This window comes from Lichenostomus cassidix, chromosome 3 (assembly GCF_008360975.1).
Source record: "Lichenostomus cassidix isolate B80296 chromosome 3, HeHo_3.0, whole genome shotgun sequence".
Taxonomy (NCBI): domain Eukaryota; kingdom Metazoa; phylum Chordata; class Aves; order Passeriformes; family Meliphagidae; genus Lichenostomus; species Lichenostomus cassidix.
In genome coordinates, this window is record NC_139483.1 from 31616062 (window position 1) to 31636137 (window position 20076).

The following is a 20076-nucleotide window of genomic DNA, read 5'->3' on the forward strand; positions in this document are numbered from 1 at the left end:
GGAGGTGTGCTTCACTGATAAAGTTGCATACAGGGGAAAAAAGTGAATAGTCATCTAATTTTTTTTAAAAAATAGCTGACCCCAAAGCCATACCAACTACCAACACTCAGGTACCCCAGTTCCTTCTGTAATAACCAGAAAATCAACCAGTGAACAAGACAAGGAAAACCAGATGCACTTGTGCAATTGTTATCTAAAAATGATTACTCAAATACATGATTGAAAATTTCAGCAGCATGCATCAAAAGAGCTAAAGAGTAAGCACTTGGATGAATACACAAATAGATTCATCAGTGAAAAAACCTAATGTAGTGTAAGAAAATACATAGCTTTGATACACTTGATTAGTGGTTCCAGATTAGCAGTGAAGAACACTGGGATTTAACACTGTCTAAAGTTGAATGTAAGATATTTGAATGTGTATCTATTGCAAGGTATTTTCAGGACAACATGCCAAATGGGTTGTTACGCTCAGACCAACAAAAAATGGTGTGAAGTTTTAAGTCTCTGCAAATAATGCATCAGCTGTGTGTACACAGGCATGCACAACAGTCTGTACTTTACCTTCAGTATGTAAAGCTGTCACACACCCAAAATAAGTGTGATTGATCACTATACCACCAGGTTTGTTAAGTTTGTTTCAGAGACTATGAACGGTAGGGGCAGCAGAAAAAACCTCATCTGATTGAGTTGTCCCTTTCATTCCCAGTTATTTTGCCTTTTACTTTTTCTAAACTAGTCACACCTTTGATTATGTTTCCCTTATGTACACAAGGGAGCTGGCCATGACAGCGAAAGGAAACTATCATCTTTTTATTAGAAAATAGATTTTCAGGATAATGATAGATGAAAGCAGCTGTTGTGCATGACATCAGCATCATCTGTCTGCCCCTTTATCTGAAGGTTTTGTCCATTAGCTGTATGCCAAAACCCAATTACATGTGGAACACAAATGGAAAGGCTAAGCAGCAGAAGTATCCCCCACTTTCCCTCTTATTCAGTTAGTAAAGGAGTCTCACTAATCTGTAGGGACATAAGGGCTATTAAATGCTGCAGCACAGCACAAGCCTGGGAGATTCAGCCTCGTAAATATTTCAGTGGCAGCAAGAACAGTGAGATCAAAATACCTTGTCTGTCATCAGCTTTGTCTGGTCTAACAGGTATCTGTGCCTCCTGAAAACATCCCATTAGCGAGAGGGGATACTTGGAGGAGAATCAACTTCAACTACTATCCTATGCTGCCATCCTCTCTCCTTACATGGCAGCAACTGAAGAGCCTTCAGAGACAGCAAGCACAGAGGAAGGGCCTGAGAAACAGATGCTTGTCAGAGTATGAAGGTTCTTCTTTTTACCACAGCTTACTACTAGCCTGTGACAGACAACAGAAAACCTTCTTCCAATGAGTGGGGCAGTTCCTTGGAGAATTTTTCCAATTTCTTTCTTGACTAATGAAGTGGGGGGGGGGGGGGGAGAGGCAGAACACAGAATTGTATCTAGAGCCAAAAAATGACATGTGTCTTCAAAGCCATTTACCTTTGCTCCTGCTGGACACTCTGCTGGAGACAAGTATTAGGCTGCTGTTCTCTTCCTTCTTGGTTCCACAGCTGAACATGAAGCTTGAAACAAATATCTGTAATTTATATTTGTTTCCACAACACTCAGGTTGGTGATAACATCCCAGCCAATTTTGCCATCTCTACAAGTGAAATAATGGGGAAAAAAGGTAGCACTGGGGGAGGGGGAAATTCGGTAGGGTATAACCATTCTTTGACACAAGGAAGGTGTGCACCAGCCCAGGAATACACTCCAGGAAAACTTAGGCAAAACTAGCATGCAGGGACAACATAATACATTTTAGAGATGCCAAATTTAACCACCTGAAATTGAAAAAGAATTCTTTGTTCTGGGTCATGAGAGTAAATATACATCAACAGACTCTAGACCACACATATCCTGAACCAGTACTGGTAGGAGAATGTTTTCAACTTTCTAGGCCTGCACTTCAATGGAAGAATCAAAGAAAAATCTCAGCTGAATTAAAAGACAGAGACTATAAATCACTAGTGCATCCAAGGCAATTCTGTTTTGTTTCTTTCAAAATACTGCACAAACACTTTGTATAATTTTAAGCTACAGCTGTATTGCTCAGAAATACTGCTACATCTGGGAATATGAATTCCTCCACTGAAAAACAATGGTAGTTTGTACATGGAGTGGAGTTACAATAGTGGAAAAACTGAAACCTTGAAGGCCTCTGCTTGGCAGAAGTGAAACATAGCTCCATAGATGTGTTTTATTTATTCACTGACTGTAGAAGGGAACATGCCCTCCTTTATTTATTTACTCACTTCTTGAACCAGCTAGGCCATAGTCCTTGGCTGGTAGTTTCATTTACAGCATAAATCCCCTTGGTGCCTCCTACAGCTGCAGGGAAACAAGAATACTCAGAAATTATTACCTACTGTTCACATTGCAGCATCAATTCCCTCTATTGTGTAAAAAAAGTAACTTTTTTTCCTTCTAAATAAACACTGGAATTTATGTTTCACACAGTTATATCCCACCTTCTCTCCATCCAGGAATTAAAAGGAGATTTTTAATTCAAGATGTCCTTTAGCTAGGAAGGGATGGATGGTCCTCTCCTGGACTGCAAAGCTGACAGTAAAACTAGATGTTCATCTTCTTAAGAAAAAAAAAAAATGTTGCTTGTTTTGTAATGCTGATGAGAATGGTCTTTACATGCAATACTGATAGAAAGGTTTCTCACAGCATTTGCCAATTTTCAAGCATTCTGAAAGATGTGGTATCCACCTCTTTCCACATATCACACAAGCAAAATACAGACCCCCACTAACTACTCTGTCACATGCAAGCAATTCAATAGAAAATGCTCCTTAAAAATAAGTAGTTTTATCCTTCAACCCTCCTGCCTCTCCTCTTAGGAAAAGTAATTTTATTTTATGTCAATTTAGAATATAAAAATCGTGTTAACTATCTTAGCAGCAGCATCAGTCCAACAAATCTATTCCATTCCAGGCAACGTGTGGTTACTCAAGACAAACCAAAAGGCCTCATATTTTATTTTGCATTAGAAGTTCCTTATATTCATTTGCACAGCCAAAATCTATTAAACTAAATCTAAAACTATTGCCCCACCTGATACAAACTTAGGTTTAGGAACTGAAGTAAGTTTTATTTGAAAGTGAAAAGGAAGCACATGAATACCATAGCATAGTGTGTAAAAACAGAGTAATTCTCAGCAAACTGGAAAGGGAATATGTAATTATTGGGCTGTTGCAAAAAGAAATCAGATTCTTTGCAATAGATAATAATGGTTATAAATTTAAATCGTTCTAGAACATTTCTGTATTTCCCAACAATAATCCAAAATATATAAGATGTCCTGAGGTGAACACTTGTTATTTACCCTATACCCAAAGCAAATACATGGAATACTTTAGATGTTATTTCTAAAGCATCTTCAACTTATAAATGTAGAAGTGTCTGCACTTTGGCAATCCTCCAGAGAAAGCTCTACTATTGACTCTAAAGAAAGGAATTTAAAAGGGCATCAAAATGTTAGACTTCTCACAAAATATAACCCCATCTAATTAGGGGAACAGTTTAAGATATGCGCCTTGGAAGCAGAGAAGCACTGAGTTTTTAAAATGCCAGGAAAAGAAAGAGTAACATTATAAAACATTTAACTCAAAATCAGAATGGTTCTTTAATAATTGCAAATGACCTTTTTACAATATCAGTTTTCTAACTTTCTGGGCACACTTCCTGGTAAACATTTGAGTATCCTCTGTGAGTTACAAAGAGTAAGTTTTCTGTGTTATACAGCTAAAAAAACCTGGACATTCATAACAACTTGGCATCACATCTTCTTTTAAAAAACAGATCACACAATAATTTAGACAGCATTTATAGCATTATAAAATCAGACTCCCCCTCTTTAATCACTCACAAGAGCAGTCATTAAGAATACAACAGCTTTAGGAATACAAATAATGAGGATGTAAAACTATCTGTGCAAAACTGCATTATTTTTACTGTCTAAAATTTCAGGGAAGTAACACCGCCAAAAGCAGAGAGAGGATAACAAAGACAAACAGTCATGAAAGCAATGCTACCTTAGATTTTCAAACAGGAATTACATTATGAAGTAAATATTAGGTAAAGAAAAAAAAATCTGATGGCACCTTGAACAACAATGACAAGTGTCCTGGAAATTGCAGTTGAAGAGGAATTGATACAGGTTCATCTTAGAGTCTCTTTCAGGAGTAGCAATTGATTTGGGGTATCAACTCTAGCATTTCTTCCCATGCAAGAATCTATCTTTCCAACATCTTTGCTTTGCGGGCTACTAATGCATTTAAGAATGAGCAGTCTTTTGAGGAGTGTGCTTTCTTCCATGCATCTGAAATCTTTAAAACAGCTGGATCATTGATTCCCTGGATTTCCCTACTCCAATCCATTTAACTGCAGGAGAGAAAAGCAAACTTTTATTGTAAGTGATACAAAGCAAGAGTGGATTGTATCTTAAGATAAGATACAAACTCATCCTCTTAAGCACCATATTGAAGAAAAACACAGCATATAGTATTCACATATTAAGAAATTATAACTTCATCTGTTGTTCTCAAAGAATGCATTAATAACTTCAAAAAGCAGGTATTCTTGAAACTGCCATCATAAATTAATCACTTCATCAGACCATCAGATAAAAGATAGTTAGAAACTATCAGAAAAGTAAAAATTTGCATCATCTTCTAATTCCCAGCTTTGGATGGAACCACAGGATCATCTTTATTAGGACACAGAGAAATGTATCCATTTTGGACCTCTTACTCTCACACATAATTCATCACACTAATTAATAACCCATAGTCCCACTGACTTTATAATAGTTGCAAAACTAAACCCCTATTATAACCAATCTAAAAGACACTTGAACTAGTTATTAAAAAAAATTTAATTGACCAAGAAGTATAGTATAAGCCAAAGAATGAATGCATATTCTGAAAATTCTGAGTCCAACAACTAAATAAAAAGAAGTAAAACCATAACCACCAGTGGCACCAGGTACATCACAAAAAGCACAGTTAAAAACTAGCTTTCAATATTTTTCATGTTCATTAATATGAAATACCAAACAGGTTTCAAGAAGAAAATCTGCTCTACTTACCAGGAACACCCAACTCCATTTCTATAAAACGAACATAATTTTGTGCATTTACAGGCAGCTCATCAAACGTCCTTGCATTTGATATGTCTGTAACCCATCCTGGGAGTGTCTCATACTGAACCTCTACTTTATTTAAGACTTCGTGGTTGGCTGAGAAGCAAACAGAAACAAAACTGTTATGTCCATGGATACTGTATATGCTCTATTATTAAACACTTTAAATTTTTATTCTTTCCTTACACACAGAGATTTGCTCTAAAATAATACAAGCAGTGAAGCCAATGAAGTGTCAGGTTTTTCGTTAATATAAGCATAGGGGGAAAAAAATCCAGTAACTATCAGGACTTAGACTTTAAGAATTCCAGTGCTCAGTCACATGCATATATTTTGCTGAAACCACAATCTTTTCAGTTCAGGAAACAACTTTTCAGGGAAATAATTCCCCAAAACATTTTTTTTTCTGCATGAATACTGAGAACCAGCTCCCCCTTCATGAGGGAATTGTGAAAGCAAAATTAAGAACCAGCTTGTAAGTATCAGGCAGCTAAAATATATTTCAAAATGGCATGAGTGTACTGTTTACCAAACATAAGTCATAAGATGTAGTTAATACATAATAGACTTCTGATGCCCACAGACCCTTTACCCCAAAACTCTACAATGAATTTGTCAAGCAGTGTGGACTGCCACAGGATGTAACTGTTCCAATTGTTTCCCAGAAGCAATATTTTGTCCTTCATTTAGCAACTTGCTACGATGCTGTCCCTTAACTATGACTCCTGTAAAGACTTCTAGTACTGAAGAACAGGATAGGCATACTGTACTGGAATCACTCCAGTAAATATCTGAACATTAATAAAAAAAAATGGGAAGAGTCAGGCATTCCTTTTTGCCTTCCTGAAAAAGGGAGCATGGTAATTAATGTTATGTAGGCTCTGTGTCTCAGATCAAGTCACTCCTGCCAGGACAGCTGCTCAGTCTGGGAATGGGTTTGAGGTGCAAGAGGCACAGTAGAGGTGCAAATACAAAACCACAGCTAATCCCCTCCAGCACGTGTGTAGCCAACAAACTCAAGTTCAACACTTTGAAGAATTTGTCCTGATGCAGTCAACAGTTCAAAAGCAGAAATGCTGTTAAGGACAGCGTTAATGAACTAGGCATTTTGAGAAAGGCTGAAAGAGGACTGCTGTCTTAAAAGCCTGTAGCAGTGAAGAAATGTGCAAGTTTTGGACCAAGGTGATCCCAGATTAAGGCACACGATCCTGAACCAATACTCATGGCAATTAGAACAGACAGATGGGCACATTAAGGATGTTGAGTAGTAGAGGCCAAGGATAAGCACTTCATTGTCAGCAGCAACAACTGAGGTGTTGTCTGCTGTCCAGGTGATCTCTACAATGGAATAGATACACTCTGTATCAGAGTATAAACCACAAACTAATCTCCAGGCAGTACAGATGGTCCCTAGCCTCCCCCCTTCTGAAAGGGGAAAGTGAATGAACACCTCATCTTGGATGTCCACAGGCCTTTTTTCTTTGAAGCCTCTCTGATGAGGTTAAAGGGAGACAGCTGAAAGCATTTGGTATTGAACAGTCTAATATTGACTACAGTCTTCCATTAGAGCCTGTATTAGTTCAGTTCCTTACTTTCTCATAAGAGAAAAGAAAACGAAGGGATGCACTGTTTGATGTTTCAAATAATTCTTTAATTTTTGTCCCAGCAGGTGTGATACAAGATGATGTGTGGTAAAGACAAGCCACAAACTGAGCTCAGTGTAGCACCAGATCTAGTCACCATCTAGATTTCTCTCAGCTTTTCACTGAAGGGATTTATCTTTTAGAGTTTCTAGAATATTTCTTAACACCTTAACTATGTAACAGACAGAAAAAATATAGTGATATCATAACTTGGAGAGTGATGTGATGTTACTTCCAACTCAGAAAGAATAGCACAGATTTGGGACCTTGGCACCTTTGCAAGAGAAAGATCCTCCAGCAATTTCCAGAAACTTAATATGAAAATAGTCATATAGGTCAGACCAAGGGTGCATCTAGAATAGTGTCCCAGCTCTTTAAAGCACAGGGAAAAAGCACAAGAAAAAAAAAAACATGAAAGTAAAGCTTCTCCAGAATAATCTCCCAATTTTCTAAGCATCTGTTTTCAGTCTCCTGAGCTAAAGGTTGTCTCTCTCTGCTGAAATCACGTGATGTCTGTACTTGGACAGGAGGCATTAGATAAGTAGACCACAGCTTTCACATCCATTTTAAACTGATTGGCTCAAAGCTAGCATGAAGTTCTGTCTTTCATAAACTCCTCTCACTGACCAGCAAAAGACTGCGGCCTCAGTTACACCAACAGAAGTCAGCCGTAAATTTACATGACATTTTAGGTTCTTTTTTAAGAGGCAATTATCAAATGCCCACAGAAAGCTACGCTAAAAAAACCCCTGCGTGAGACTCATATGATTCTCTGATCCAGGTGGAAAAAGAAACAATATATGAAACATGGCATGCTTTTCCTGAGATGGTAGGTGAGTGGATATTCCTGAGAGGATATTGTGAGTGCTTCTAATTTAGAGACAGTCATTTCACAAGAAGGATAAATCATGAACATCTCCAAGAGAGTGGGAGGGTAGGAAGGGGGAGAGAAAAAGAAATAGTCTGCCAGTGAGAGATTCCCAGACTAGTTTTCTTCTAAATTAAATTCAAATGTCACTGGCAAGTTTGGAAAAAAAAATGATACAGGCACACAGCACGCAGAAATGTAGAAATCAGAAACTGGTTTGCAAATGATCTGCAACGCACAACGTGGGAAGAAAATTACCTTTTGGTTTTTATGGCAGGGGCAGGGGTAACCTGCAGCATGTATGCTGAAAATGCTGCCAAATGTTGAGGAGTACAGCAAAGAGAGCTGTGGAACACAGAGGCACTGTGAGAGACAGCATCTTCCAGCTTACCAGAAGTTCAGCTCAAACTCCTTCCTGACGCTTTAAGGAAGACAGCATGTCAACAGCTTCTACTAAAGTGGAATTCTTAATTGTTCACACAATAAAGAAAAATACGGGCAGGTGAACCACACTGTGCTGCTATGACCAAAGGTCAGCTACCTGTCAACTAGGAACAGGGAACAAAGTCTATTCCCTCAGGAGTTGTATCTAACAAGATTTTGGTCCTGTCAGAGACACACAATAAATGAAGGGGGGAAAAAGGCAATTATTGATGTCTTAGTACTGTATAACATGGCCACCTGCTTATGTCATCTTTAATGATGGACTGCCCGAGAAGGTTCTCCTGGCTTGAGCACAAGGGCAGACAACAGGCTACAGGAAAAGCATTTACTGAGTAGTTCTCAATTCAAACGTGCTATCTCCATTATGTTCAAAGGCCATTTAAAGTATACACATATGTCCCTAATGTTTTGATATGAGTATCAATCACGGAATATCTGAGTCTTAAAAGGGGAAAAGCATTTTCCCCTTTAGTGCACTAAAGGGGAATTTAGTATTATTGCACTAAACACTGGTTTAGTGCAATAATACTAAATTTCCTGAATCAAAGTGCATACCATGTCATTCAGCATGCATTCAGACTAGAACTGGCACTTTTGTTTGAAGATACTGGACAGCAAATCAGTTAGAGAACTCCCACAATCACATGGAGAAACAAGATTTTTTTTAATTTCCTATGAATTACTCTAACAGGTATGTACTATTTTCAAGGACTAGTGGCAGAACATCACGTATTTCTTTATACATACTTACATCTTTGTACTACATAAATCCTGCTGTGAGTTGTATCCAATTAATACAGTTGATCTCCTCACCCACAAGAAGTTCTCTGATGATGATGATATATGAAAAACTGTAACCTGTGACCAGCCTCTAACCCTGAGGTACCAGTTGCAATGAAAATGGGCATCTATGTGCACACCATAAAAATCAAGAAGCCCAATCTTTAGTACTGTTTTATGTTCTTCCTTTTTTTCCTGGAGTATATCTAACTATTGCAAACTGAACAAGATGCATTATCAGTAACACTGGCTTGTGGTAATTGAATATTTTAACATGCAGGTGCATTTTCAAGTAAACATGACCACTATCCTCCTCAGGAACTACAGTTTCTGTCATGCTGTGCTGATGTACCTTGGTCATGCATTAGAAAATAGTCTTGCTTTCACCTAAACTAGTTGTTTCTCCCTCCCACCCCTTGTCCGTTCTTTACACTGTGTAGGTGTAAGAGGTTTCTGGCTGCTCTGTGAATCATTAAAGGGAAGTGAACTGCTAGAAAAGTAACACAGGGTAAGAAAAGCTTGGATTTTCAACAGGACCAGTTCTCTCATGGGGTGCACTGCACGCTTAAATGAAGACCTGGCCAGCTAAAAATGAGGATCAATACAGTATCACAAGATCACTGGGTTCAGAGTATGAAACAAGCTTCCAATTTAGCTTGAAGGTGACGCAGCCTGTATAAAATTAAAGGGACAACTAGTAGCAACATTTATGTTTTACAAGCTTTATACAGCACTTTGTTATCTTTCCAGTAGAGAAAAAAACAGTATTTGGTACAGGTGTCTTCAAGGGTGCAGGTACAGGTGTGGTAAAAGATATGTCTGGTGCCTCTGAAAGACATTAATGGCTCGATGATGAAGTAACACATTGCTCTTGTAAGTTTTACAAGTAGAAGTCAAATGCATTTAAAGTACCAGATTACATTTCACCAAAATCTAAAGTTTTTAAATAAGCAATCTTACCAGGAAAATGAGGTATGATTTCACCATCTAGTTTGTAAGCAACACCAACTTTGATTTCTGGAAATACATCCAAGATATCCAATTTGGTAAGTGCCAATCTATAAAGAAACATTACTCTGGTTAAACAAGTTGAACAACTCTTGAATTTTATCATATTGTAAAAAAAAAATTAAAAACTAAATTTAAAAAATTTTAAATTTTTTTTTAAATTAAAAAATAAAAATTAAAAAAAGAAAAAAAAAAGGAAAAAAAAATCAGACAAAATTGATTCCTGCAATTAATTTCATTTCTTTAGAAAAATCTCATCTGCAGGAATCTGTTATTTGGTCTGACTTAAAAAAACACCCCAAACCAAAACCAAACAACCACTCAAAACAACAAAACAAAAAAAGTCTTAAACACCATTTTTATTGCATCCTTAGATCTAGTACTATCTGAAAATGTCAAAAAACCCCAAAGAATAGGTATTCTCCAATTGAATTAACTGGTCTATGGCTTTAAGTATTATAATTTTAATTGTTGAGGGTGCTGCCAAGATACTTTACAACCATTTAAGATGACCATTTTATTGTGTGATGCCTGTTAGTGTCTGTTCCTGTCCTTTGCCAAATGTTCCTGTCCTACAGTAAAGGCAGAAAAATAATCAAACACTGGCTCTACAAATACCTGGCTGCATCTTGTTTTAAATAAAACCCACAAAGAACAAGAAAACTAGAAATATTTAAATAAAATATGTATTTTATACCAGTTTCTTTTAGGAACCTATCTTTCATTTTAATTAACATCCCAAAGACATATCCAAATTTTTTATGTTTATACATACTAATGAAGATAGATGAGAACCCATCTATCTTATGTTGAAGACAAACTAACAAAAGAAATTTCGACAAAGAAAGGAAAGAAAAATCTATGTGTACGAAAATGTCAAATGTAAAAATATTTTATGATAGGAAAAATGAGGAACAGCTAATTTATCAAAATATCAAAACAATCAACAGATCAACACTAACAGTACAAATGTTGCTAACTAGTATATATACAATTGACAGTAATCTACAGCATTTCATGATTTTCTGTCAAGTTTCCAGCAAAGCTGTCCAAACAACTCACGCAGTAAATCCATTAATCATGTAGACGTATCGGAGTGAGACAAGGTCCAGCCAGCCACATCTTCTCTTCCTACCAGTGGTAACACCAAACTCTTTACCTCTCGTTTGCAGCAATTCTCCAATTTCCTAACCAAGAGTAAGACACATGAGTGTGTGGGTTTCTTTTCATTTGCAATACATGATGCAGGTGTTTACTTAATAACATTTTCTAATATATTGTAGATTACCTTAGAAGTCCTTCCTCCAGTTTTTCACAATGCTTTCCATTTGGATAAAGACAGCAATACAAAACGCCATTTCTAATTCAAGGGAATGATTTTTAGGCAAACTTCTCAAAATTTGTTCCTGCTCTAGCCTTCTATTCCATAGAAATGTCTAAGAAACATACACTCAGGTTTGGCAGTCCTGTAAGCTCAGTCTAGAATCAGAAGATTGAGATATCCAAACACACTGTCACCTACTTGCACTTAACCATTAAAAGTGACTTAAGAGAAGACAGACAAGGCCCACCAAGTTATTTCACTCAGCTGCAGGTCACACCTGAGGCTGTAATACTCACATTATTCTGTTCTGTGGGAAAGGCACCAATTCCAACTCTGGTTGTGTAGGCTTTCACAACCCCGTACACCTCCCCGATGTTCTGCGGCGGCATGCCCAGACCTGTACACACACCTCCAACTGTGCAGTTTGATGAAGTCACAAAAGGATATGTGCCTATTAAAAAAGACAAAACACTGGGTTTAGGAAGTTATTAAAATACTGAGTTTAAACTGATTTTGTTTAAAAGTCTAACCTGGTGAGAAACAGTACTTGCATCGCACTTACCTAGATTTTACAACACTAAAAACCAAAACACACAATAAATGTATTTTGCAGTAAAGAACATATTCAACGAGCTCTTAGCTTTGTATGTACATTGTTCAAGCCACCTTTATTGAAAAAGGTAGAAATCTTACCACTTACTTCAACTGATAAAAATGGACTATATAACAATTCTGAATTATTACAGAGGTAAAAAATTGGAGTAAGACACCAGAAAAACATGCCTTGCTTTCGTATATTAAATATACTCACTTACAGAACAATGCAAAAATTTGAAGGGAGACTCTTAAGAAAATGGTATTAAAAGGTTAGAGAATACAGGGTTACTATTTTTAATTTTTGGAGGGAAAAATAAAATACAAATTCTACAAACTGGTCAGAACACTATAAAAATAAGAAATTGCAATGACATGCAGAATCTGGAAAGAACAACTTTGCTTACATAATCAAATGAAAAGAAAATCATCACTAAAAAAAAGAAGACTCCTGGAATATAGTCTAGTGGTACAAGTTTGTCTCTAGTTAAATATTCAGCTCTCATCTAAAGTGAAGACAGGACTGCAAAGAAAAGAGTTAAACATCTCAAAATCCTTAGGTTTATACCTTTTTTTTCACAAAGTAGTGGAAAATTAAATGGAACATGCCAGTCCTCAGCTGAATTGTGAACAAATACTTCAGCCTCACTATAACTGCACACAAGCAAGAAACTTCTCCCTGTTGTGTCAGATATTTTTGTATGTCTTTTCATATGCATCAGATATGGAAAAGAGGAACAACCAAGATAAAAAGAACTGAAAGCAGTACCATTCTTTCAGCAATATAGACATCTTCAGAGACTGATCAGTGAGGTTTAACAGCTTAGTCTGAGGTATCTCAAATCACTCAAGAGAAAAACCCAGGCTTACAGGTTATACATAACAGCAGTTTGCAAGCATTAATTACTTTTTAATCTTAGAACACAGTAGGAAAGCTCTCCTTTACTGGCAGGTGAATATAGCTAGTGGATATCAAATACAGAGTCAATGAACATTTCTGACTCACTTTCACCTCCCAGACTGATATATTTACATTGCTTTATGGTCACTCTGTCTTTAAAAACACAGAAGACCACAGATCCCCACACCTGCATCCCCACCCCCAGACAAATGCACATGTGAGCTTCATTATAGGCTCCAGGAAAGTGGGATGGACTGCAAGCCTGGGAATTTATTATCCTCACTGCCAACAGACATACATTTTCATAAAACTCACTTCAGTATTCAGATTTCTATGCAACAAGGCACAGACAACAGCCCCATTCAGAATGCTTAATGATCAAATTTGGCAATGTCAAACCTTTCAACTAGGGCTTGTCTATTGTTAACACAAGTGTCCAATCCACCGATGGTATCTACCAAAGAAGAGCAGATATTCCCTGTGTGTTTGGGTCTCACAGCAGAGGCCTGAAAAAATGTAACTAATCCAAACAACTCTGTATGTATTACAGACATACTTGACGTGTTTCAGACTGCCTGCACCGTCTATTTACATGAAATCCAAAATACTCACCATTTATAAAAAAAGCCAACCCCCCTAAATAAACTTTTTTTGCAAACATCTCTGTTTTGCATCAAGGAGTTCTCTGTGACAAGCTTATTTAAAGACTTCCTCTTTCTTTTTTTGACTTGTTAAAAAAGGATGTGTCTTCTAATATTTACATTATCAGGAGAAAGTCTGGTGCTTATACTTACAGTGACCAATCTAAGACATACTCTTAAAAAAAGAGGTTTTCCAACTGAGTAAGTTTGAAAATGCCCAATATCAGAACTCATATTGGTTGAAAGCTGAGTGCATGCCAATGTCTTATTTATTTGACAGCAGTCCTTACATGCTTCAATTTCAGGCTTTAGCATCTTCCAAACAGTAAAAATTATGCAGTTACAATGCTAGTAAGACCAAAGAAAAATGTGACAAAATGCAGGAGCCAATCATATAGGCTGCTTATGCTTAAACAGAAGTATCAGATGATCTGTCATTACAACATAATAACCAAACAATCATCTCATAAAAAAGATGCTGCTTCTACTACCTAAAACCTTCTAATTTATTTGCAAACTTAGAGTGTTTTAAGAAAAACTTCATAATTTTTAATATCAAATAGATTGGGATAATCTTTTCACTCTTGCCTCATTAGCAATCCAGATTACCAACACCTTTCCCGACATTGTGAAACAGTGGAAAACTAAGTGTTATATAAAGACTTCTAAAAAAAAGCAAGCTTTTTAAAAGTCAAGAAGTATTTTGCATATATTCTTTGCCTCTCAAAGCTCTCCATTTTTATTCTCAAGTGATTTCCACAGATGTATAAAATCATGAGTTATTTAATAGAAAATTTAGAGACACTGAAGTAATAGCTACACTCTAAGAGAAGCCACTTGATCTTTACTGTCATTCAAATTATTACTTTTGGGAGAGTCTACAGCTTTTTGAAATTATTTAATTAACACACCCACTTACCCACCCCTGTATTATTTGCTAGTCACACACAGTGCTGTTCTTCCAAAATAAAAACCACTTGTGCCATGAGAACAGCTCCTCACAGGAGAGTTTATATTTAATGTTCCTTTTTCCCAACGTAAGTGTATAGCAACATGTGTCTCAAAAAGACCATACCTACCAAAATCTATGTCCAGCAGTGCTGCATTTGCACCTTCAACTAAGATCTTCTTTGGTGGTCCATGTAAAGCCTCATACATGAAATAAACACCATCCCTTACCATTGGTTTTACTTTTTCCATGTAGCCCTGAATAATACAAAAGACTATTGTATAGTATAATTTCATTATGGTAAAGGCATCCAGAATAGAATTGCTATTGTTCCCTCATAACAATGCTCATATTCCTTTTGAAAAGGAAAAGCAAACAAAGAAATGTTTAATATGCCATAAAGTGAATAAAGGGAGGAAGAATATGAGACTCAGATTCACACAATAGACATGTACAATCCTCCTAGGAGGAAAAGTAAAAAGGGGGAAGGGTGAGGAGCAAAGAAATAAATCCAAACTTCTGGAATGCTTAAGAAATATATTCAAGCATGAGTATTATCACTATACTGTTTTCGGTATTTAATTTCCAAGTGTTCAGAATGTCTCCCCCCAAACCAGCATGTAGAGAGTTCCACTTCTGGCCATGTGAAGCCAACAAATGCACACAATTGTGAATTGTAATTTGTAAGTAAAAAGTTATTTATTGGAATTAAGGGTCAAATGCCTGAATGCCACTGAATAGCTAGATGCAAGAAGCCAGTAATGTTCAGATTGTCACTTTTCCTGATAATTAATAATGATAATTCAGATTAGCCTTTTCCTCCATGAAAACATCTGGAAGCTCTCATTTTAACAATTTACTCCACACAAAATGTAACACTTCGTCTTTCTGAACGGAATCAAATGTATTAGCATAAGACAAGTAATTTTCCTTAAACTACAAATACATGTTGTATTTCCACCCTAACAAGGAGTTTAAAATATTCTGTAATCCTGAACTGCATTAAGTAAACTATAAAGCATTATGAAGCCCTCAACTGTAACTGATTTCTAGATCTACATATTGATAAAAATACTGAAACTCAACATATGCAACAGGCATTATTTAAAGCAAGATAAATAGAAGTGCTATTAACTCCCATATATTTTATTTTAGAGCTGTAAAAATTTATTCAGTGGCAACTACAGGTAGAGGAAGGATGATTTCTTTCGCCTGATTTTCTTAAGAATTATCATATAATTGTGCATGCCCTCCCTGTTCCACACAAACCTCAAAGGTTTTAAACAATCTCACATTTGGTTGATGTTTTAAGGGTTAAAAAAATCTCATACAGCTAAATTTCTATAAAAAGCATGAACAAAAAGGTTGGGTAGAAGGGTAAAACACTGCAAAATTTTCAAATTACAACTTGGATGCTGGGCAAATAAAACCTAATACTAGTGAGAAAACTCTCAACTGTCCCAGTTGCAGGGAAAACATCAAATCAGAATTTATAATTAACTGGAAGACTTGTTTGCTGGCAATCAGGCTTCATTAGTTATGCTGCTATCAATTTACTTTTTTTTATGTTGCTAGACAATATTTTTTTTTTAGCCTTATTACTTAGAAAACCAATTTACTTCAGTTCTTAACTTTCTGAGACAAGGAATTAATACTCTGCTTCACAATGAAACATACTTTCCCCAACTACAATCCTGGTTTTTCTCCTAGACTGTATGTTTGAGCAAGCAGACGTAAGTCAAGAAGAAATCACCCTATACAAGCCTTTTTCTTAACATTCACAGTATCTCTCTTGAAACCAAGCTTTGAAATGTTGCACAAAACAGGGCCAAGAATGTCCTTAAGGATAGCAGCAGACCCTTCAAAACTGAACCTTTCCCAGGATATATTGTAACTCCTCACACAAGCACAAGCAGCAGTCACCAAGGGATGTGCATATCAGTAACTGCACACAGTGATTGTATAATTGAAGAGACAGAAGCAGGCTTACCTTCAGCTTTTGCAATTCCCCTTCAATATCTATCTGTAAGGTAGGATATACTGCTTTGTACTGATTGGCTAACACTTTGAACCTGAAAGGCAAAAATGCTTCACTAAGGTTTCTGTTTATTTTCCTCCTCAACCCCCCACCAACCCTCGATTAGTACTCATTACATACCTGCAATTATTAGGTAATTTAACAATTTCAAACAATAGATTATGAAAATAATTATTATTGTATAATTTAATATAATTATATATAAGTTTTTGTTTTAAAAGAACTTTTAATTAAGAAAAATAACAGAAGCCAGATCTAATCACTTACACGGGATACTATCCAGAAACTGAAAACTATGCTTACAACTGTGTACAGTAATTACCTCTCAGAAAAGTCATCAAAATCAGAAACAAGATCACACATTCTCAGTCCACTTCGAGCTGCCTTTGAAGAATATACTGGACCAATTCCTTTTTTGGTAGTTCCCAAACTTTGAAAAGATAATAACAATAAGTTATTGATATAAAGGTGTTTTTTCTTTAAAGCTATTCCATCCTTAGAATAAAACGAAATGCTGTTAATTGTGAGCATTTAACCTTGTTTTAAGCATTTAAAACAAAAGATACTTTTAGGATGCAACTGAATGTCAGAATATGTCTTTATACATGCAAATACATTAATCTTCTACACAGTTCTGTTTTTAAACCAATAACTTTTTGTACTTTAGTGAACTCTTACATATTTATCTGTACACAATTCTGAACTTTTATACTTAAGGAACCAAATGTCAAGAAAACATCCTTCAGTACTGTGAACCAAAACTAAATAAACACCTTCCTAAAACAGTCCTGAAGATGTAAAGGAAGTCCTCCATATAGCAACAGCACAGAGAGTATGGATTTTAAGTTTGCATATAAGAAATAATTCATTTAATTCTAAATACCTCAGCTGGAGCCAGGAAAACAAAAAACACTGCCAAACATCCAAAAGTGACAGAGACACTCAAAATGCTCTATGTTAAGGGCTCAGGAATGGATTTTCCACTGTAGCTGATTCTGAAAATCTGAATTCTTTTTCTTGCCCTTACCTGCCCACTCTGCCTGAAAAGCCTTTTCTAGCTTAAGTCTGTGATAATATGATACACAACTTGCTTGCACCAACTTTACTGTGAGAGAAGCACAGCTAGTTCAGAGAATGTCTTCTGCCATAGTCATGCTAAATAGCTATCAAAATGGAGCAAACTGCACTCATCACAGGCACATTATCAAATATCTTCCCCATGGCACTCCGTATGTTAAGCAACTTTTTTAAGGAGAAGTGCACAGGTCTGCAGCATTTTCAGAAGTGTGTTACATGTTGCTAAGCTTACTTATGCACTTAGTTTTAACTGGTTTGGTTTCAGAGGGCTGCCCCTCCCCACCATTAGACACAGAAAGCCTTCTCCAGTTATAAATTCTGTATATGCAGAGTGTCCCACATTTCTTCAAGCTGCCTTGAGGGTACTATATCATAGTTCAATTCAAGAGGGTCACCAGGAAAAGTACGAGACACAAGTCATACCTAACTTTATTTTAAAGAGTCTCACTTGATATGTGAATGAACAGAAATATAGTTCACAATAAGTATGTAACTCCTTAGTAATTCCTTAGTTTGGATTAGACTCAAAACAATAATCTTGAGAAAAAAAACTTGAATTCTTCCAATTAGACTCAATACCAAGTAATCTTAGGGAGTGATGTCTACCTACACCCCTGTCCCCCCCAAAAAAGACATTCCAATAAACTTTTCATCACACTCTATCCCTTTAATCAGACCAGAACACTATGGCTTCAACAACTGACTCTAGCCTCCCCCCCCCATTCACACTCTCCACAGAGAATCTTTTAAAGTTTTTAATTGCCAGTATTGTCATATGGAAACTTTGACTTGCACTCCATAAATATTCACGAATACCTGATACACACATAATGGCTCATTAAAAGAAGAATATTATTCCATATCTATATTTCTTTCTGTTTGCTTTTTCATTCCTCAAACAGCAGGTATTGAGGGAGCTACTACAGCACAGGCAAATGTGAAAATGACCCCATGTAAAATTAATTGACATACCATCACTCAATAGCAACCTGTGTGAAGCAAGGTATGCCCAAATCAGACACTCTCTTAAAGGTTATTACCATGGATGAAACATTTTTCAGATAAGTATGTCTGAATTTCTTTTTATCCATGTAATGTCTTCTTTTTGGAACTTCTTCTAAGTTTACTGTTATCTGAGAAGTCTGTAGTGCTAAATTGCTTCCCAGCTGTCGATATGTCACTGTTAATTCTGCCAACTTTTTCCCCATCCCCAAGAACCAGTGAGCTACTTGGAAAGCACAACTTAAAAACATAGTAGATAACTTCTAAAAGTTTTAAAAGCTTCAGAAAGTCAGTAGCATCCTATAGTTGACAATGTGAACATCTACATGTATTTCCAACTTTCAGTTATTCAGAGATGCAAAGGGGTCCTTCAATATTCATAATGGGAGATATATTTTTACAGAAACTAATACCTTCAATAAATAATTAAAACACTAGTAAAAAGAAACTAGCAAATTAAGAACTAAGAATCTTTTTATGAGGCAAAATATAAAGATAGAGCACTTTAACTAAGCCTATAATCTTTCAGTAGCCACTGGAAGATAAAGTTTAAGAAATAATCCCGGCATACTCCACATTCAAGAGTCACATGGATATTTTTTTTTTAACCCACTGACAAAGCAAAACAGAGATTCAATGTATTAAGTCATGTTTGTACTAAGTCATGCCATGTTTGACAAAAAACTACCTACTTCTTTCCTGCTTGTTCTTGCCTCTGTTGCTCTTGGATGCCATCAGCAGCTTGGTGGAAATCAAACACTAAGAAAATAAAATAATTTAAGTTGAAAGTTTGTGTGAAACAAATTATTATCTCAGCAATGGTTTCCTCACACCAACTCTAGCCTGGTTACCAATGTAGAAAATAAATATACACGCTGAAGAAAGGCAAATAAAATTACAAGAATTTTTCTTCTCTTTTACATTTTTTCACAGGGAAGAGTTCTAAGGTTTTTCAGAGACTTTTTTAATGTGTTTATTTTGTAGAATATTTGCAGAGTGAGTGTACACATCCCACAGAATAACTAAGCCATTTCAGCCTTGTAGTGGCCCCAAAGAATTTATGGAAAAATGAAGAAAACATGCAGTTGAAACAAAAATCCTGGAAATAGGATATAGTAAAAAGAAAGCCATACTGCTAAAATTTAGTTGGGACCTTAAAGTGAACATTCTCTTTCATTCTGCAGATTTCTTGAACAATTTTTTTATGTTTTAGGCAACATCAATTATAACACATTTCCTAATACAAAAGCTCCTACCGCCTATTATGTAAACAGAAGTCAACTTCATAAGCCCTGATTATTTTTTTACACATTACATTGTTATTAATGACAAGGACTATGCAAAGTATCCCTTATATCAATTGTTTGTCTACCATAAAAGCAAAAAAAAAACCCAAAACAGAACAACAACAGATAAAACCCAAAACCACAGCCCCACCCCAATCTTACAGGACTCATGTCAAATATAAAGATTGGTGGGTTGATGCACAGCTTATAGGCTAAAAGAATTCATTTAATTTAATTTTAATTTTAATTGATTTTCTTAAGTACTATTTCTTGAAG

The 20076-nt window shown here is 36.1% G+C and overlaps 1 protein-coding gene across 1 annotated transcript in view; it reads right to left on the reverse strand.

The window, feature by feature from the left end:
* Positions 1–3702: 3702 nt before the first annotated feature.
* Positions 3703–20076, reverse strand: part of ADSS2 (adenylosuccinate synthase 2) — a 36237-nt gene continuing 19863 nt past the window's right edge. Inside the window, exons 5-13 of the mRNA XM_085055171.1 lie at positions 19207–19273; positions 16758–16865; positions 16388–16469; positions 14528–14654; positions 11609–11763; positions 11051–11175; positions 9941–10038; positions 5192–5341; positions 3703–4485 (exon numbers count right to left, since the gene is read on the reverse strand). Coding sequence (XP_084911297.1) covers positions 4433–4485; positions 5192–5341; positions 9941–10038; positions 11051–11175; positions 11609–11763; positions 14528–14654; positions 16388–16469; positions 16758–16865; positions 19207–19273 — 965 coding nt within the window. The 3' untranslated portion in view covers positions 3703–4432. The remainder of the gene's footprint in view (positions 4486–5191; positions 5342–9940; positions 10039–11050; positions 11176–11608; positions 11764–14527; positions 14655–16387; positions 16470–16757; positions 16866–19206; positions 19274–20076) is intronic.